The sequence below is a fragment of the Hyperolius riggenbachi genome, chromosome 7, assembly GCF_040937935.1.
Source record: "Hyperolius riggenbachi isolate aHypRig1 chromosome 7, aHypRig1.pri, whole genome shotgun sequence".
NCBI lineage: Eukaryota > Metazoa > Chordata > Amphibia > Anura > Hyperoliidae > Hyperolius > Hyperolius riggenbachi.
Window position 1 is genome coordinate 318676646 of NC_090652.1, and position 16485 is coordinate 318693130.

Sequence of the window (16485 nt, forward strand, 5' to 3'; positions counted from 1 at the left end):
GCACGCAGTGCCAAATTAAATATTCGCCAGCACTGCTAAGTTGTGTTCTTGCCTAGGGGCTTGTTAACTTTATATGGAACTCCGATTTACCTGTTTGCTGTGGAGCGTTGAAGCCAGAAGAAACAGATGTATTTTGTATTCTTGATACTGCGGATCTCCTGGACAGAGTGTCTTGAAATAGATCAGCACAACTCCATGGATGGGGGTGATTCTGTTCCTAAGAGCCCGCACTAAGCCCCATAACGAGAAGCTGGGGTTCTCCAAAGTGACATAAAAAGGTTTAACCTGCGCTGGAGTTTCCAGGCTCAGATTTCCATCAATGAAGTGGGCGCATTTAACCCTTGGTATGTCATCAGTCAAACCTGTAAAATGAAGACAGCATTATATTCTCATAGTGTTATGGCCAGACTGGCTGAGCACTGGTGTATCCTCTGTTTTATGCATCAGTAGAGTCACAACCCTGAAACAAGCATGCAGCTAATACAGCCACACTTAAAGAGAAACCGTGACCAAGAATTGAACTGTATCCCAATCAGTAGCTGATAACCCCTTTTACATGAGAAATCTATTGCTTTTCTCAAACAGACCATCAGGGGGCTCTGTATGGCTGATATTGTGATGAAGCCCCTCCCACAAGAAACTCTGAGGACCGTGGTACTCCTGGCAGTTTCCTGTCTGTAAACCTTGTTGCATTGTGGGAAATAGCTGTTTACAGCTGTTTCCAACTGCCAAAAAAGCAAGCAGCAGGTACTTCCAGTGACATCACCTGCCAGCAGTAAAAATGTCACCATGTGATAAATGTCAGAATGTAAATCGGGGAGGAAAGATTTTACAATGAGCAAACACTGACTAAATCATTTATACATAATTGTAAAAATGAAGCACTTTTTTATTACATTATTTTCACTGGAGTTCCTCTTTAAGTCAGAAACTCCTGACTTAAAAGACATCTGAACTGAGATATATATGGAAGCTGCCATATTTATTTCCTGTGCTGCTGATCCTCTGCCTCTAATACATTTGCTTGTTCAGGGTCTGTGGCTAAATGTATTAGAGGCAGAGGATCAGCAGTACACGAAATAAATATGGCAGCTTCCATATATCTCTCAGTTCAGATGTCTTTTAATGTAAATTCAGCTCAACTCCAGCTATGTCTGTCACCCACATAATACACCAGGCACCGCTGTACCCACGATCGTCATTGCGGTCTATGGCGTGAAGTCCTTGCAGGAGATCGTGCTTGCCGATGAGCGTGCGCATCTCCGCGTGAATGACAGAGCTCCACTCCGCCATCAGTCTCCCAGCGTCGATCGCCGCTAGAAGACTGTTAGACGGCGAAACCGTTGTCTATTTACAGTGTGCACTGCTGCAATCTAAGGAAGCGCTGTACTGGGGACAGCCATGTCACTGGCCTGTTCCCCTGAGGGGCTCAGAGAGCGGTCCACTCTCATAGGCTGATGCCTATGGGATTGGCTGGCGGGGGGAGGGAGGGAGGGGATAAAAAATAATAAAAGTACAATTTATTAAGAAAAAAAACCCCAAATAAATAATAATAAAAACAAACAAACAAACAAAAATCACAGCAGGGGACAGAGCCCACCAACAGAAATCTCTGTAGGTGGGAAAAAAAGGAAGGGGGGGGGGGGGGGGAATCACTTGTATGCTGAGCTGTACAGCCCTGCAGTAAGCCCTTAAAGCTGCGGTGGCCTGAGTTGTTAAAAATACCCTGGTCACTAGGGGGGGGTGTAAGCCTGTGGTCCTTAACCACTTTACCCCCGCGCGTACGGATTTCTCCGCCCCTTTTTCCATCCTTTCACCCCCAGGGACGGAGAAATCCGTACTCTGCGCACTCCCGCCACTGTCCACGCTCCCGCTCGTAAACACGCCGCCCGCCGCTAGTAAACACGCCGCCGCCCGCTCGCCCAGAGATCAACGAACGGGAAAATTCATTCCCCTTCGTTGATCTAAGCCCTGCAATGATCTGCTGCCGCTCGGCTGAGCAGCGCGATCATTGTGAAAAAATAACAAAGTCCCAGCCTCTTTCTACTTCCTGCAAGCGTCCGGAAGGACGCTTGCAGGTCGCATGAAACAAATTGGTAATGTTGCCATCTTGTGGCCAAATAGTAAAACTACACCCTAACCATTTTTTACACACAAATAAACTTGTTTGACACAAAAAATTAACTCCTTACCTCCCACACTCCCCAATTTTTTTTTTTTGTAATAAAAAAAAAAAAAAAAAAAATTTACAATTTAAAAAAAAATACATAAATAGTTACCTTAGGGACTGAACTTTTTAAATATTTATGTCAAGAGGGTATAACACTGTTACTTTATAAACTATGGGCTTGTAATTAGGGATGGACGCAAAACTGAAAAAAATGCACCTTTATTTCCAACTAAAATATTGGCGGCAAACATTGTGATAAGGACATAATTTAAACGGTTTTATAACCGGGATAAATAGGCATATACATTTAATGGGTTTTAATTACAGTAGCATGCATTATTTAAAAACTATAAAGGCCGAAAACTGAAAAATAATAAATTTTTTCCCACATTTTTTCCTATTTTCCCATTAAAACACATTTAGAATAAAATTATTCTTGGCATAATGTCCCACCTAAAGAAAGCCTAATTGGTGGCGAAAAAAACAAGATATAGTTCATTTCATTGCGATAAGTAATGATAAAATTATAGACGAATGAATGGAAGGAGCGCTGAAAGGTGAAAATTGCTCTGGTGGTCAGGGGGTAAAACCCCTCAGTTGGGAAAGCTATAGGCTTGCTATAAACCAGCGGTTCTGGATGCTTGCTTGGCTTAACAAGGGCGGAAAGGGATAATTTGCATATTTAGTAGGTGTGCATTGTGGGTAACCACAAATGTTCATTTATAACTGAATTATTGCAAATTTCCTTCTGTTTTAAGAAGGCAATTACACCAAGCTTTGCTTTTTTAGTAGAAGGGCTTTTTGGTTCCTTTCATCCCCCTATACATTACGAGTAGTTTGGGTCACCCTAAGCTGCTTGGTTACTCAGTTGGGAAGTGGTTAAGTGGTTGAGTACCACCTGGGCCCCATATCAGCTGCTATGGCTGCTATGTCAATCAAATATATCAGCACACAGATTTTCAAGCAAGCACGCTCTTTATCGAGCAGTTTGTCTCCACATGAGGAAAGCCAACAATTGTTTCAGGATCCCACAAAAAATCATGGAAGGAATGCAAAAAATTGCATGTGCAAAATGTAACTGGGAATGCAGAATAACAGAAACCCAAACATGGCAGGGAAAAGACAACAGTGTTCCCAGCCTAAACCATACAAATCATGCAGTGATGAGTGTGAGTATGTGAGTATGAAATCAGGACTTGCCTTTCAAGCACAGGAAATGGGGCAGGTGCACAGCGGACACCACAGTGCTCTCCTGAGGCTGAATCCGGAATAGAGGGCTGATAATCTCATATTTATCCTCAGGAACGTCCTTTAGATAATCACTCCAGGACTCCAGACTGTAGTCAATCACCACAGGACCCGTCACCATAAACTTAATTCCAGTCATCTGGCAGCAGAACAGGCCGGCAGATTCCAGCTCTAAGCTGATAATCAGACAACATATCAAATAATCAGGAAAATACATAAACACCATTCTTGTTAGTAAATATTTGTGTTTCAATAATTTTTATTGGTTTTAACATAGTACCAGAGTGACATTACAGTTACAGTAATGATCCATGAAGTATATTGCTGTTTACAACATCAGGTACTGTGAATACAGTGCAAATTAATAAAGTAATAACATAATAACATGACAACATGAGTCTTGAAACTGTGGTAGCCTGTGAGAAGTGTAAAACAAGGATTGGAGAATTGGAGTATAGAAAGCAACCCCTAACCGAATAAATCAGTCTTTGGAAAGGCTGAGTGGTGGTATGTTTTTAACCACTTAGTTAGGAAAGATGGCGACCGCCCATTCACAAACCAAAATGGCTGGGCAGGGCCACCTCCCCCTAGGTACAACTAAACGCTTATGAGGTCCTGCCTTCAGCAAGACAGGATCTTTATTGCCATTCTAGAAAGTCTACGCTTGTAACAACATGGTTTCTGGGAGTGTAAGCATTTTGGGGATTGCAATACCAATAGATCTAGAAAGAATTATACCGTATCAGGTTGTCAGTTCCTTAACTAAGGTAAGTAAAGAAAAGAAAAGGAGAAGTGGAGAGGGAAAAAGAAGTATAGAGAAGAAGGTCTAGACCGCGAGAGCGGGGGGCCCATCAATCCCCCCCATAAGATGAAGATTATGGATTTGTCTCCTCAGCCCGGGTAAGTAGTGTCAGTAACGTCTTAATTGGGAACTTGTCTCAGGCCCTAAAATGTAATTGGTAAGGGGGGACCATATCTTATCAAACTTTTTGACGCTATCCATCAATCTAGCTTTAAGCTTCTCAAAAAATAAGATGTGGCAGAGCCTCTTTTTTACCTGATCAAAGGATAAAGTTGTAGTGTTCCAGGAAGCAGCAATTGTTAACTTTGTTGCTGTAAAAATAAAGTTGATCAGGGCATTTTGAGTGGAGGTCAGATTTGGGTACGGGAGGCCCAAAAGTGTGTGAGCAGGGTTTTTGGGAACGGGAGTATTGAGCAGTGATGAGGCCCATGTGCAGACCCTTATCCACAGCCTATTTGCTTTTTTGCATTTCCACCAGATGTGGGTATGCGTACCAACCACCGTACAACCCCTGAAACAATTAGGAGTGGAGTTTGGTTTAATTTTTGACAATCTTTGTGGGACTAGGTACCACCTAAATAACAATTTATAATTAGCTTCAATCAGATCAGCGTTCACGGATAGGCAGGGAATATTATTCCAGATATCTTGTAGGTCTTCATTTCCTATCGTAATACCCAATTCTTTCTCCCATTTTATTATGTACTCTGGTTTCCATTCTGAGTTCACCTGTGAAAGATTCCTATATATCATGGAAAAAACTCCAGAGGAAAAGGGGTCTGTTGCGTACATGGCCTCGTATGCTGTTCTACATGAAAGAGAGGATAGATCAGGTATATTCGTTTTCACAAAGTGGGATATCTGCAAATATCTGAAGTGTTCCTCCTTAGGTAGATTATGTTTCTCTTTCAGGTAGTTCAGTGATTTCATCCCTTGGTCGGTTGTGAGATCACAGATTCTCGTCAGTCTAGCTCCGGCCCACCATTGGTAACTTGCAGGAGATAGTAAACCAGCTGGGAAGGATGGATTGCCTAAGTTAGTAAATATTTGAAGGGTCTTCACAGGGCTGGTTCTTTCATGAAGCAAGATGAAACATTTGCATCAGGCGCAGAGATTACAGGGGCGGCATGTACTGTGTGTTTACATACAGCATGCAGTCAGAGTAGGAGACGCGAGAGGAGAGCGAAGTGAAGAGGTCATCATTGGGGAAAAGCAGCTTGTTGTGCTGTGTGAGGATTCTGACAGTGAGTGAGGAGGGGGAAGGCAGGAGAGCATCATTGGGGAAAAGCAGCTTGTTGTGCTGTGTGAGGAGTGTGACAGTGAGTGAGGAGGAGGGAGGCAGGAGAGCATCATTAGGGTAAAGCAGTTCCGCCGCGTCCCCGCTGCTCAATTTCCCCCCGGGCCGCTCCCGACCCCACAGCCCGGGTCGGGCTCTCCTGCCTCATGTAAAATGGCCGCTGGAGCTGGCCGCGGCTGCGCAGTCCCCATAGGCGCGAGTGCGGCTGTGCAGCTCTAGGGCCAATCCCCCGATCCACGCTACAGGCTGTCTCCTGTAGCATGGATTGGGGGGGCCTAGAGCTGCGCAGCGGCGGCCCGCTCCGGCGGCCATTATACATGAGGCAGGAGAGCCCGATCTGGGCTGTGGGGTCGGGAGCGCCCCGGGGGGCAATTGAACAGTGGGGACCTGGCAGATCTGCACGGAGGGCGCGGATGGTGCCCTTCGTGCATTCAAATTTGATGCAGGTACTTTACTTTTTTTTTATTTTGCCTCGTAAATCCTTTAAACATTCCTGTCCGTGCTCCGCCCCTAAACGTTTACACAGCCCAATGATGCTGAACCAAGGAGGAGAAGCAGCCCTCTCACCAGAACCTGATGTTAGCACTTTCACTAGCATTTCCTAAGCACCTGTGATAAAAAAGGAAAATGTTACATAATTACCACAATAGAGCGAAGCCTTTGGCTTATTCAGGCACTTCCTGGATCCTCCTCGCCTCTCCCACTCCAGCGCAGAGCAGGATCATCCCTCAGGCAACCTAGGCAGGTGCTTGGAGCCTAGTGGGTGTCAACTTCTTGGACCTCTCTCTACTTCAGCTTATAAAAAGGATCTGAAATGTACGAGTTTGCCTAGGGCCTCATTACTTCTTAATCCATCTCCGAATCAGTCTATTGAATAGGTTCTTGTGGCTGCACTCCCGTCCGTGTACGAGCGTGGCCGTACTGCGCACACACAACCCCAGAGGCTTCCCACCAGAGAGGGAAAAATGTGCCGGTGGCACTGAAATTAGCCCCAGGGAAGAGTGCGAGGACGCACCCTAGAAATAAAGCATGGACTGTAAGAATGGACTATCGCAATAGGTCAGCCTATAACTATAAATAGAATGTACAGTCTGTACAGACACAGTAAATGATAAGTCTGCTATTGTCTTATCTGCAATCTACACTCTCTATTTCATGTCTTCATTCTCTCACGGGGCAACCGATAGTCTAGGTCTCTGTGCCCCTCACCTGCCTTCCTTAAAGTGGATCCGAGATGAACTTTTACTCATTGCATGATTGTGTTCCTTTCCTATTGTTTATAGGGAATTCCTCAAGCCAAATACTTTTTTGTTTTAATACTCTAATTCTGTAATGATCCGCTCAGCTGGCTGCACAGGCAGACAGCTGTTTGACCATTCCTTATGTCTAAGGGATGTAGGTCTCTGGAAAAGAGACCTGGCTTCATCTTGCAACTTTCAGAGTTGCTTTGCTGAGGGATTTGCATACATGCAAATTGCCCAGCTGTCTCCTTTGAGGGCTGGCAGTATAAAAGCCTTCTTCTCCCACAATCCTTGGCTGGTCATAATGGTTTGTTAACACACTCCTGGAGTGTCAGCCTTTCCTGTTGAATTGTTAAAGTTATCTTAGAGTATTCTGGGGGCTGTATTAGACACCCCTCTGGTTCAGTCAGGTTGTATTATTTGTATTGCTGTTCTGTCTGTCTGGGGGTGCTAACCAGAGCAGCGGTTGCTACTGGTAGCTCCTTCTGTTCGTCTGTTTGGATCGCACTAGCCTCTAGCGGTAGCGGCTGTGGATCCTTCTGATCTGTATTCTTGGAGGGTAAGCTGGAGCAGCGGTTGCTACTGGCTACCTCATCTTGCTGTACCTGGATCGCACTCGCTCTGGCAGAAAGAGCAGTGGATCCTGCTAACTCTGTTTCTATACTTGGATCACACTCGCTCTGGCGGAAAGAGCAGTGGATCCTGCTAAGCTCTGTTGCTTTACTTGGATCGCACTCGCTCTGGCGGAAAGAGCAGTGGATCCTGCTAAGCTCTGTTGCTGTACTTGGATCGCACTCGCTCTGGCGGAAAGAGCAGTGGATCCTGCTAATTCTGTTTCCCTACTTGGTTCACACTTGCTCTGGCGGAAGAGCAGTGGATCTTTTCTATCCTGTTCCTGAACCTGGATCGCACACGCTCTGGCGGAAGAGCAGTGGATCTTATCTCTCATACTCCTGTTGTCCGTCCGTCTGTCTGTCTTGTCTGATACGAACGCTTGCGGTAGGTTCGGTGAGGTAACCGTTAAGCTAGCACTCGCGTTCTCTGTTTCGTGTTTGTGTGTCGGTGGTTAGTTAGGGTGGCGTGCTTGTCTCTGTTGCGGTTAATGTGCGGAGACTGCGCTGTTAACGCGTTCGCTGTTGCGAATGAGTGCGGTGTTCGCGTTTAGTTAGCGTTTGTTATTTTCTTTATCATTCTCATTGTATGATTTACTGTGCCTTTGCTCTGCTCCTGGGTTTACCTCTGCTTAGTCTTGTGTCACCTCTGGCAATCGCCTCTCTCGCGATTGCATTCCTACTCTGTTTCTGCTGTTGTGTGTGAACCGTCGCGGGTTGGCGACTAGATTGGGGCACATACATACATTCTGTCCCTGTGCTCATTCTCATTTACAATCGCATCTCTTGCGATTGCGGTCTCACTTGATTTCCTCTGTTGTGTGTTCACCGTCGCAGGTTGGCGACAAGATTGGTGGACATACATACATCCCTTTTCTGTGCTTATTCAGTCTTGTGTCGCTATTAGCAATTGCTATCTCTTGCGATTGCTTTCCCACCTGATCTTCATGGTTGTGTGTTCATCGTCGCTGGTTGGCGACTAGATTGGTGAACACGCATTCACCCTGTCGCTGTGCTCTCTCTCTTTAAGGGCTATCTTGCCCTGCTCGGTTGCAATTTGGACAATTCCCATCTGGCATCTGTGGCAGTACAGAGGCTTGCTCCTCTGCACCCCACAGCTCCACCTGCTGGTGGGAATTTCCCTCTACTGGTGCTTTGCACCAAAGCTGGGTTCTCTCCTTTCATACGCTTGTGGAGGATTTCCGCCGTTTCAGCGCACGCCTTGTGCGCTGATCACGGAGATAATTCCACAATCGTTACAAATTCCCTATAAACTAAAGAAACCTCGCCCACAGCTTTTCAGAGAGCCTTGGCATTTTCCGACAGTAGCAAGGGCTCATGGGAGCTCAGTCTGGGCAGGAGGAGGGGGAGGTATTACTAGGGAGAGATTGCAGAGGGGAGGAGGGAGGAGGAGGGGGGATTAGGTTTTTTTCACAGGCTGAGTGCTGAAGATGCAGACAAGCTTGCCCGTGTGTAATGTTTACAAACAACATGGCTGCTGTCATTGTATCACAGGAAGAAATAATCATATTCTATAGAAGCTGTTTGCAGCTAGATTTGCTGTGTAAACTATCTAAACTTTAGATAAGATATATAGACAAGTTACTTGTTATAGTTAGTTTTTCATCTCGGATCCGCTTAAAGGCCCTTTTCCACTCTTTTAATGTGATGTTCGAATCAGACCCGATTTTCATCATGTTAACCTTGATTAACATATTACCCGTGGTGCCCTTTATTAGTTCACTTTATTTCAGGATTTCCGCACAAGTTCACTTTAAGGTCACATATTTGTTATGGTGTTATAGTAGTAGTAATAGTACTAATAATATAGTCGCCTCACCTGAATTGGGTTCCGGCTACAGAAGGGATAACCGGGAAACCTGAATCATCAGCCTGAAACCATAAAGAATAATCAGTGAAGCAAACATGTAAAGAGCAGAGTCAAGCTGCTGTTTTCCTGGAACTTTATTTTTGCACCAAATACAAGAGAAACCAAGTTTCCCATACTCATATTACTAAAGCCCCCCATTTTTACCTGACAGAGCCGGTAAGAATAGGACCTTTATTTCCATCAGTTGCACCACAAATTTTGTCCCAAAGGAGTGCCCTCTGGTCCTGTGGTTCCAGGTCCTCCCCCTTTTTTCCATGTGGTCCCTGGTCCTCCCTCTTTTCCCCGTGGTCCCTGGTCCTCCCTCTTTTCCCCGTGGTCCCTGGTCCTCCCCCTTTACCCCTGAGATCCCTGGCCCTCCCCCTTTTCCCTGTGGTCCCTGGTCCTCTCCCTTTCCCCCCCTTTTCCCCTGAGGTCCCTGGTCCTCCCCTTTTTCAGTGTGGTCCCTGGTCCTCTCCCTTTTTCCCCTGTGGTCCCTGGTCCTCTCCCTTTTTCAGTGTGGTCCCTGGTCCTCTCCCTTTTTCCCCTGAGGTCCTTGGTCCTTCTCCTTTTTCCCTGTGGTCATTGTAGTCCCTGGTCCTCTCCATTCTCCCCTGTGGTTCATGTGGTCCTTGGTCCTCCCCTTTTTCCTGTAATGTACTGTATGGTGATCAAAAGTGTTTCTTCCTCCGTTCCTTCCCCCAATGTCCTCCTCTGGCCCTTCCTTCTTAAGGTGGCCATACACTGGTCGATTTGCAATCAGATCGACCAACAGATAGATCCCTCTCTGATCGAATCTGATCAGAGAGGGATCGTATGGCTGCCTTTACTGCAAACAGATTGTGAATCGATTTCAGCATGAAATCGATTCACCGTCTGTATAGCTGTCGCTGCTGCTGCCGCCCCCCCCCCCCCCCTGCATACATTACCTGGTCCGGCCGGCTCGAGTCCCCTGGTCTCTGCTGTCTTCTTCTCCGCTCTGGGCTCCAGCTTCACTGTACTTTCTGTCCAGGGAAGTTTAAAGAGTAGAGGGCGCTCTACTGTTTAACCTTCCTGCCGGGACAGGAAGAAGCGAAGTCTGACGGACTCGGAGCCCAGCGCGGAGAAGAAGCAGCGGTGACAGTGGGGATACGCGCCGGCCGGATCAGGTAATGTATTGCCGCTGTATTGCATTGGTCGTCGGGCATTCCAACGCCGCTATCCACACACTCCCGACCCGCCGGCAATCGAGCGAAATCTTCTGCACAGACAGAAACGACGGGTACGATTGATTTCGGATGGTCAGCGTTTGCGCAACGATTTCACAGCCGATTTGATCACAGTGATCGAATCGGCTGTATATTGGCGAGAAAATCGGTAAGTGTATGGACCCCTTAACCCCAAGAGATTTAGAGGACACCTGAACTGAAAGGGATATGGAGGTGGCCAAACTTATTTCCCTTTAAAATGTACATGAGCCGAAACTCAAGTCCAAAATCAAACACTTGAGCTGCTCAGATTGGACAGTATACACCGGGCACTGGGGAAGCCAAGAGCACAAGAAACCCCAGAATGAGGCTTTTTAACAACAGCAGCAGGCAGCAGCAGCAGAAGGACCCAGAAGACACAGCAGCAGGCAGCAGCAGCAGAAGGACCCAGAAGACACAGCAGCAGCTGCAGCAGCAGAAGGACCCAGAAGACACAGCAGCAGCTGCAGCAGCAGAAGGACCCAGAAGACACAGCAGCAGCTGCAGCAGCAGAAGGACCCAGAAGACACAGCAGCAGGCAGCAGCAGCAGAAGGACCCAGAAGACACAGCAGCAGCTGCAGCAGCAGAAGGACCCAGAAGACACAGCAGCAGCTGCAGCAGCAGAAGGACCCAGAAGACACAGCAGCAGCTGCAGCAGCAGAAGGACCCAGAAGACACAGCAGCAGCTGCAGCAGCAGCAGAAGGACCCAGAAGACACAGCAGCAGCTGCAGCAGCAGCAGAAGGACCCAGAAGACACAGCAGCAGCTGCAGCAGCAGAAGGACCCAGAAGACACAGCAGCAGCTGCAGCAGCAGAAGGACCCAGAAGACACAGCAGCAGAAGGACCCAGAAGACACAGCAGCAGCTGCAGCAGCAGAAGGACCCAGAAGACACAGCAGCAGCTGCAGCAGCAGAAGGACCCAGAAGACACAGTAGCAGCTGCAGCAGCAGCAGAAGGACCCAGAAGACACAGCAGCAGCAGCTGCAACAGCAGAAGGACCCAGAAGACACAGCAGCAGCTGCAGCAGCAGAAGGACCCAGAAGACACAGCAGTGGCTGGAAGTAGGAGAAGTAACTAAAAACCACTTCAGCCTCCATTGTTTTTTCCCCTTATGCAATCTTCAAATTTCAGCTTTCCTCTCATTAATTTGCCAATAAAGTTATCACTACTTATTACACCTAAATTATCTATATCTTGTATTTTTTTTGCCACAAATTAGGATTTTTGTGAGTGATATATTTTTTGTTTGTGATTATGTTATTCTCAATGCATTTTAAAGGGAAAGAAGGAAAAAATACACAATTTCTCCGTTTCCATCCACTATAGTTTAAAATAAAAAAAATGCTACGATAGATAAAGCTCACACCTTTTATTAGCCCATTTGTCCTGGTTATCCCAATATTCCATTTATGGTCATAGTCTAATGTATGGGGATAATATGCCATTAAGGTTAGTATTGTTATGGTTGCAAACATTTAAAAAGCTGAATCCCTAAGATAACAATTTACATATTACTTTTGTAATGATTAAAGGGTAACGCCATGAATGCCTGTAAGCATTGGATCTGATGTGATTTGAATTACAATTGATTGCTACATTGTTGCTTTTGTGATTAAGCATACATTTTAATAGGTATTCTAATCAATAAATATAAGAACTTTCATACAGTTTGTTTTTTCCTGTTGAATTACGCAGAATTGATGCGGATAGATGCTGAATCCCTCTAGTGCCCTGTTTGTCGATAAAGTTTCGAAATAGTAAATTTTATATGTTGTTAAGAACTCCCATTCCACCTCCTTTTGATCAAGATTGCATTTATGTCTGACATAAAGGGAACCGGAAGTGAAAGCAATACAAAGGCAGGCAACTGCCAGGCAACTGGTATTGTAACTGGTATTAAGGAAATAAATATGGCATCCTCTATATACTTCTCGCTTCAGGTTCCCTTTACAGCATTTATACTTACCTGGAGCCCCTTTTAAGCCGTTGGCCGGCCTGGTCTCTTCCTCCAGATGGCTCAGTCACGCAGTACTGCACATGTGCAGCCTGGCCACGGACTCGCCCCCATCGCCTGAGGTGTTCTGCACCTGGGCAGTACTACTGCGCAAGCACAGAGTGCGATGGAGGCATGCACTAGTGGCCATGTGCAGGACAGCAGGACTGGTGGCGACTGGAGGCAGAGATCATGCCGGCCCTGGAGGACGGCAAGGGAGCCAACAGCCTACAGGAGCTAAAGGAAACCCCAGGTAAGTATAAACACTTTAAGCTTTTTTTATTTCAGGTTTCCTTGAGGCTGCTTTCACACTAGAAACAAGCGTTAGCGGCTTAGTGCGATTGAAGGATTACAATGCAACGTTAAAAATAAGTTTTGGAGATCACCGCGGTAATCTCACTTCTGGCTGCAAGCCAAGCCATAAATGAGGCTCTGTAGCGGTCACTTCCTGTGGCGGAAATACGAAGTGCACGGAAGTGTGGTAAAATACACGACCGAATGTAAAACAGTTTAAAATATCTGTGGCACCACTGACTTGCATGACTTCTGGTTGCCGCACGTCGCCGTGGATGTCGAGCGGTATTGCGCTGATGCTTTCTCATCAGATCGGACGCTTCCGGCGCATCGCATCACACTACGGCAGGTGTGAAATGTCCCATAGGTTTTCATTGCTTTAGCATTACCCTGTGGTAAAAAGAATAGGTGATACTCCGCTCAAGACCTCAACCTACCGGCAGTGCAGGAGCCCGGGTTTGCTCGTCCCACAAATCCATATAGTGAAGTTGAAATCCGCACAATGCCGGCTAGGTAAAATGGCTTTATTTAACCATATCTAAACTGATATCCAAACACCACTTGCTGACATGTTTCAGACGTGATACCATCCTTAATCATAGCATAGGTGCAAAGTGACAGGAGGGACTCTTAAAAAGAAAGAGCCACGCCCAAATAACACAAAATTGTAAACCCCACCCAAGGAAAAGGAGTGTACATAAAACTGAGAAAAATTCCCAGAATAAGCATAAAAACAATCAATAACAGGCATATAATAAATGATTAAGAATTGTACAATGAGAACACAGCAATGCAGAAAAAAAGGTAACCATAAAGATAAACCTAGGACACATTAGCAGTTACGAAAGACATCTTCATTAAATATCAACCCTATAAAAGTATGTAGCCACTGATAACAGAAAAGGAGGGATTTCAACTTTACTATATGGTAAAAAGAGTAATGAAAACACTCTAGTGTGAAAGGGGCCTCAACCATACCTCCCAACTTTTTGAGATGAGAAAAAGGGACACTTAAGGCCCCGTTCACACTTGCGGTTCTCTGCCAAACGGACCGGATGACCTGACCGGATCCGGACCGGATCCGGATCGGAACCGTACGGTTCTGATCCGGATCCGATCCGGATCCGGTCAGGTTGCATCAGGTGTACATCAGGATGCGATCCGGATCCGTTTGGCAAAAGATAGTAGAAATAGAATAAAAATGTTGGGGTCTGGGAGGTCAGCAGAAGGGGGACCTGTGGAATCAGGCCCTCCGCTGTTTAGCACTCACCTCCACCTCCGACATACTGCCAACATCTCCAGCACGTTTAAAGTCACTGCTGCTCCACTCCAAAATGCTTGCCCATGTGTCCCCATCCAAAATCGCCGCTTCAATACGCATAGGAAGTGGGGCAGAACATCCGGATTTTTAGCCAGTGTGTTGTGCGCTCTCCGGTTCTCATTGGTTTGTATTGGCCGGATTGTGCAGTCCGGCTCCGCTCTGGATACAGCTGCCGGAGGACCCGGACCAAGAAATAGCGCATGTTGGGTCTTATGCCGGAGTCCGGATCCGGTCCGGACGAAACGGACGCATGTGAACGGACGCATAGACTTTCATTGCTATGCCGTGCGTCTGTTCTGCATGCGGTCCGGCTCCGGCACGGCGATTCTGGACGGCCACCGCTAATGTGAACCGGGCCTTAGCCACACCCGTGCCACACCCCTGGCCACACCCCCATCACACCCCTAGTCACGCAAACCATAAAGATTTCTTAAGAAAAATATGTTGTTTTATAATTCAAACCACACTGGTCCTTTCTATCCTGGTTCATTTTTTTTCATATTAACATTTTAAAATTAGTAATATATACATTTAAAGAATGGGAAATAAAGTTTAGAGTCAATCAAACAAATTTTTAGTATAGAAATATATATATTTACATAGAAAGAGGGACAAAGTCCTGAAAGAGGGACAAATGAGGAGGAAAGAGGGACAGAGGGACAGGGCTCCCAAAGAGGGACTGTCCCTCCAAAAGAGGGACAGTTGGGAGTTACGGCCTCAACCTTTACATGCATAAATCCTGCATGTTGCTCCTCTAACAGGCAGACAGATATCCAAGTGATCGTGTTGTTGAACAGTCTCCAGTCTAGACCTTTGTGTCGGTATCCGAGCAAGCCTGAGAGGAGGCTCAGACTGTCTGTACAAGATCAGCAAGGATACATCTATATTACATTACCTTTCCACAGAGGCAGCATTCCATCTCTGAGGACACATCTCCAACGTCTTCCTTCTCTGGACCTTTCATATTACAAGAGAAATAGTATTTGTTACAGTGGCGATCACTGCTAGCGGTACTGCAGCTGATAATAATAATAATAATACTAATGATAATAATAAAAACAGAAGGAAAGAGGAAGAAGGAAAAGATAGAGAGAAAAAGATGAGGAGATTTATGAACACCAAGGAAAAATGGAGGGAACTGAAATGGCAAAATAATGTAGATAGCTTTTAAAATTACCTTGATTAACTGTTAGATTTAAAGGGACCCTGAATGGTAAATAAAAAACAATCTGTACTTACCTGGGGCTTCCTCCAGCCCTCCCGTAGCCCGCGAGGTCCCCTTGCATCCACTTCTACCCTCTCCTGGCCCCACTGGAGGCTCCAATAATCGGCATCTTTGGGTGAAGTCGCACCTGCACCCCCCCCCCCCCCCCAGCACCAGTTGCATCATCACGCCATTCGCCATTTGGTGAGAACGAGCATAGAATGCTGAAGACGAGTTTCTAGGTCCCTGGGTCTTCAGATGAAGTCCTGTGGAGCATGGATATACTGCTGCAGGATTCATAAGTGGTTAACCTAAATTTCTGGTCAGCAGTGCCATTCATTTAAATGAAGTAATGGATTGCCAGCGGCAGTCATAGGTTCTCACTAAAAGAAGTTTCGGCATGCGGTTCACTGACTTGCACCATGGCTGCAGACTAGGAAAAGCTGCAATCTGCAAACCAAGAGGTAATTGCCAAGAGGTAATTATAGGTAGACATCAGACAATTTCTGTTTCCAACAACCTGGTCTATTCAAATGTTTGTACACGGGACAATAGCAGACTAATGTCCAGCTTCCTCATTTGAATAGGTAGCTGCTATGTAGGTATTATGTTTAACTATTGTTGTACGTAGAGATGCAAACGTTTACTCTGACATCCTACAGGCATCTATCAGACAGTTTCCTGCATTATCCAATGTCCCCCACCAGAGGCGCCTCTAGAGACCAGCTGATAAGCTAATTGCCTAGAGCGACAGATTTATGGCAGATTTATAGGGGCGGTTGTGAGGGGGGAAAAGTTTATTTTTTCTGTCCTTAGAGACTGAAAATTAAGGGAACGGAGAGAAAAAGTGCTAATGAAAGCCTCTGCTGCTCAGCCTCAAATAAGGAATCTACAAACCTTTTGTCTACAACACTTTGTATGACACTCCCTAATATAAGTGTTATCTAGGGTTCTGGAGTGTGTCTGTGTGACCCCTGTCCCGTGAGGATGGTGTCTTTGTGTGCATTCCAGAACGGACTGGCCAGGGGAGGAAGGAGGGAGATTTTCCCCCAGGCTGCTGGTAGTGTATAAGGCAATGTGAAGCACTAGGCTGGCTGAAGGAAATAAAAGTACAATTTGACGGCAACAACCCTAAACACTGCTCAAAATCCACTAAGGCATTAATGCAGAGGAACAAGTACAATGTTCTGGAATGGCCATCTCAGTCCC

At 46.1% G+C, this 16485-nt stretch overlaps 1 protein-coding gene across 1 annotated transcript in view; it reads right to left on the bottom strand.

Annotated features, from left to right (window-relative positions):
- LOC137526221 (protein mono-ADP-ribosyltransferase PARP14-like) overlaps positions 1 to 16485 on the bottom strand; it is a 138059-nt gene that overhangs the window by 13742 nt on the left and 107832 nt on the right. Inside the window, exons 15-18 of the mRNA XM_068247438.1 lie at positions 14968 to 15029; positions 9210 to 9262; positions 3371 to 3594; positions 91 to 362 (exon numbers count right to left, since the gene is read on the bottom strand). Of these exons, the coding sequence (XP_068103539.1) occupies positions 91 to 362; positions 3371 to 3594; positions 9210 to 9262; positions 14968 to 15029 (611 nt within the window). The remainder of the gene's footprint in view (positions 1 to 90; positions 363 to 3370; positions 3595 to 9209; positions 9263 to 14967; positions 15030 to 16485) is intronic.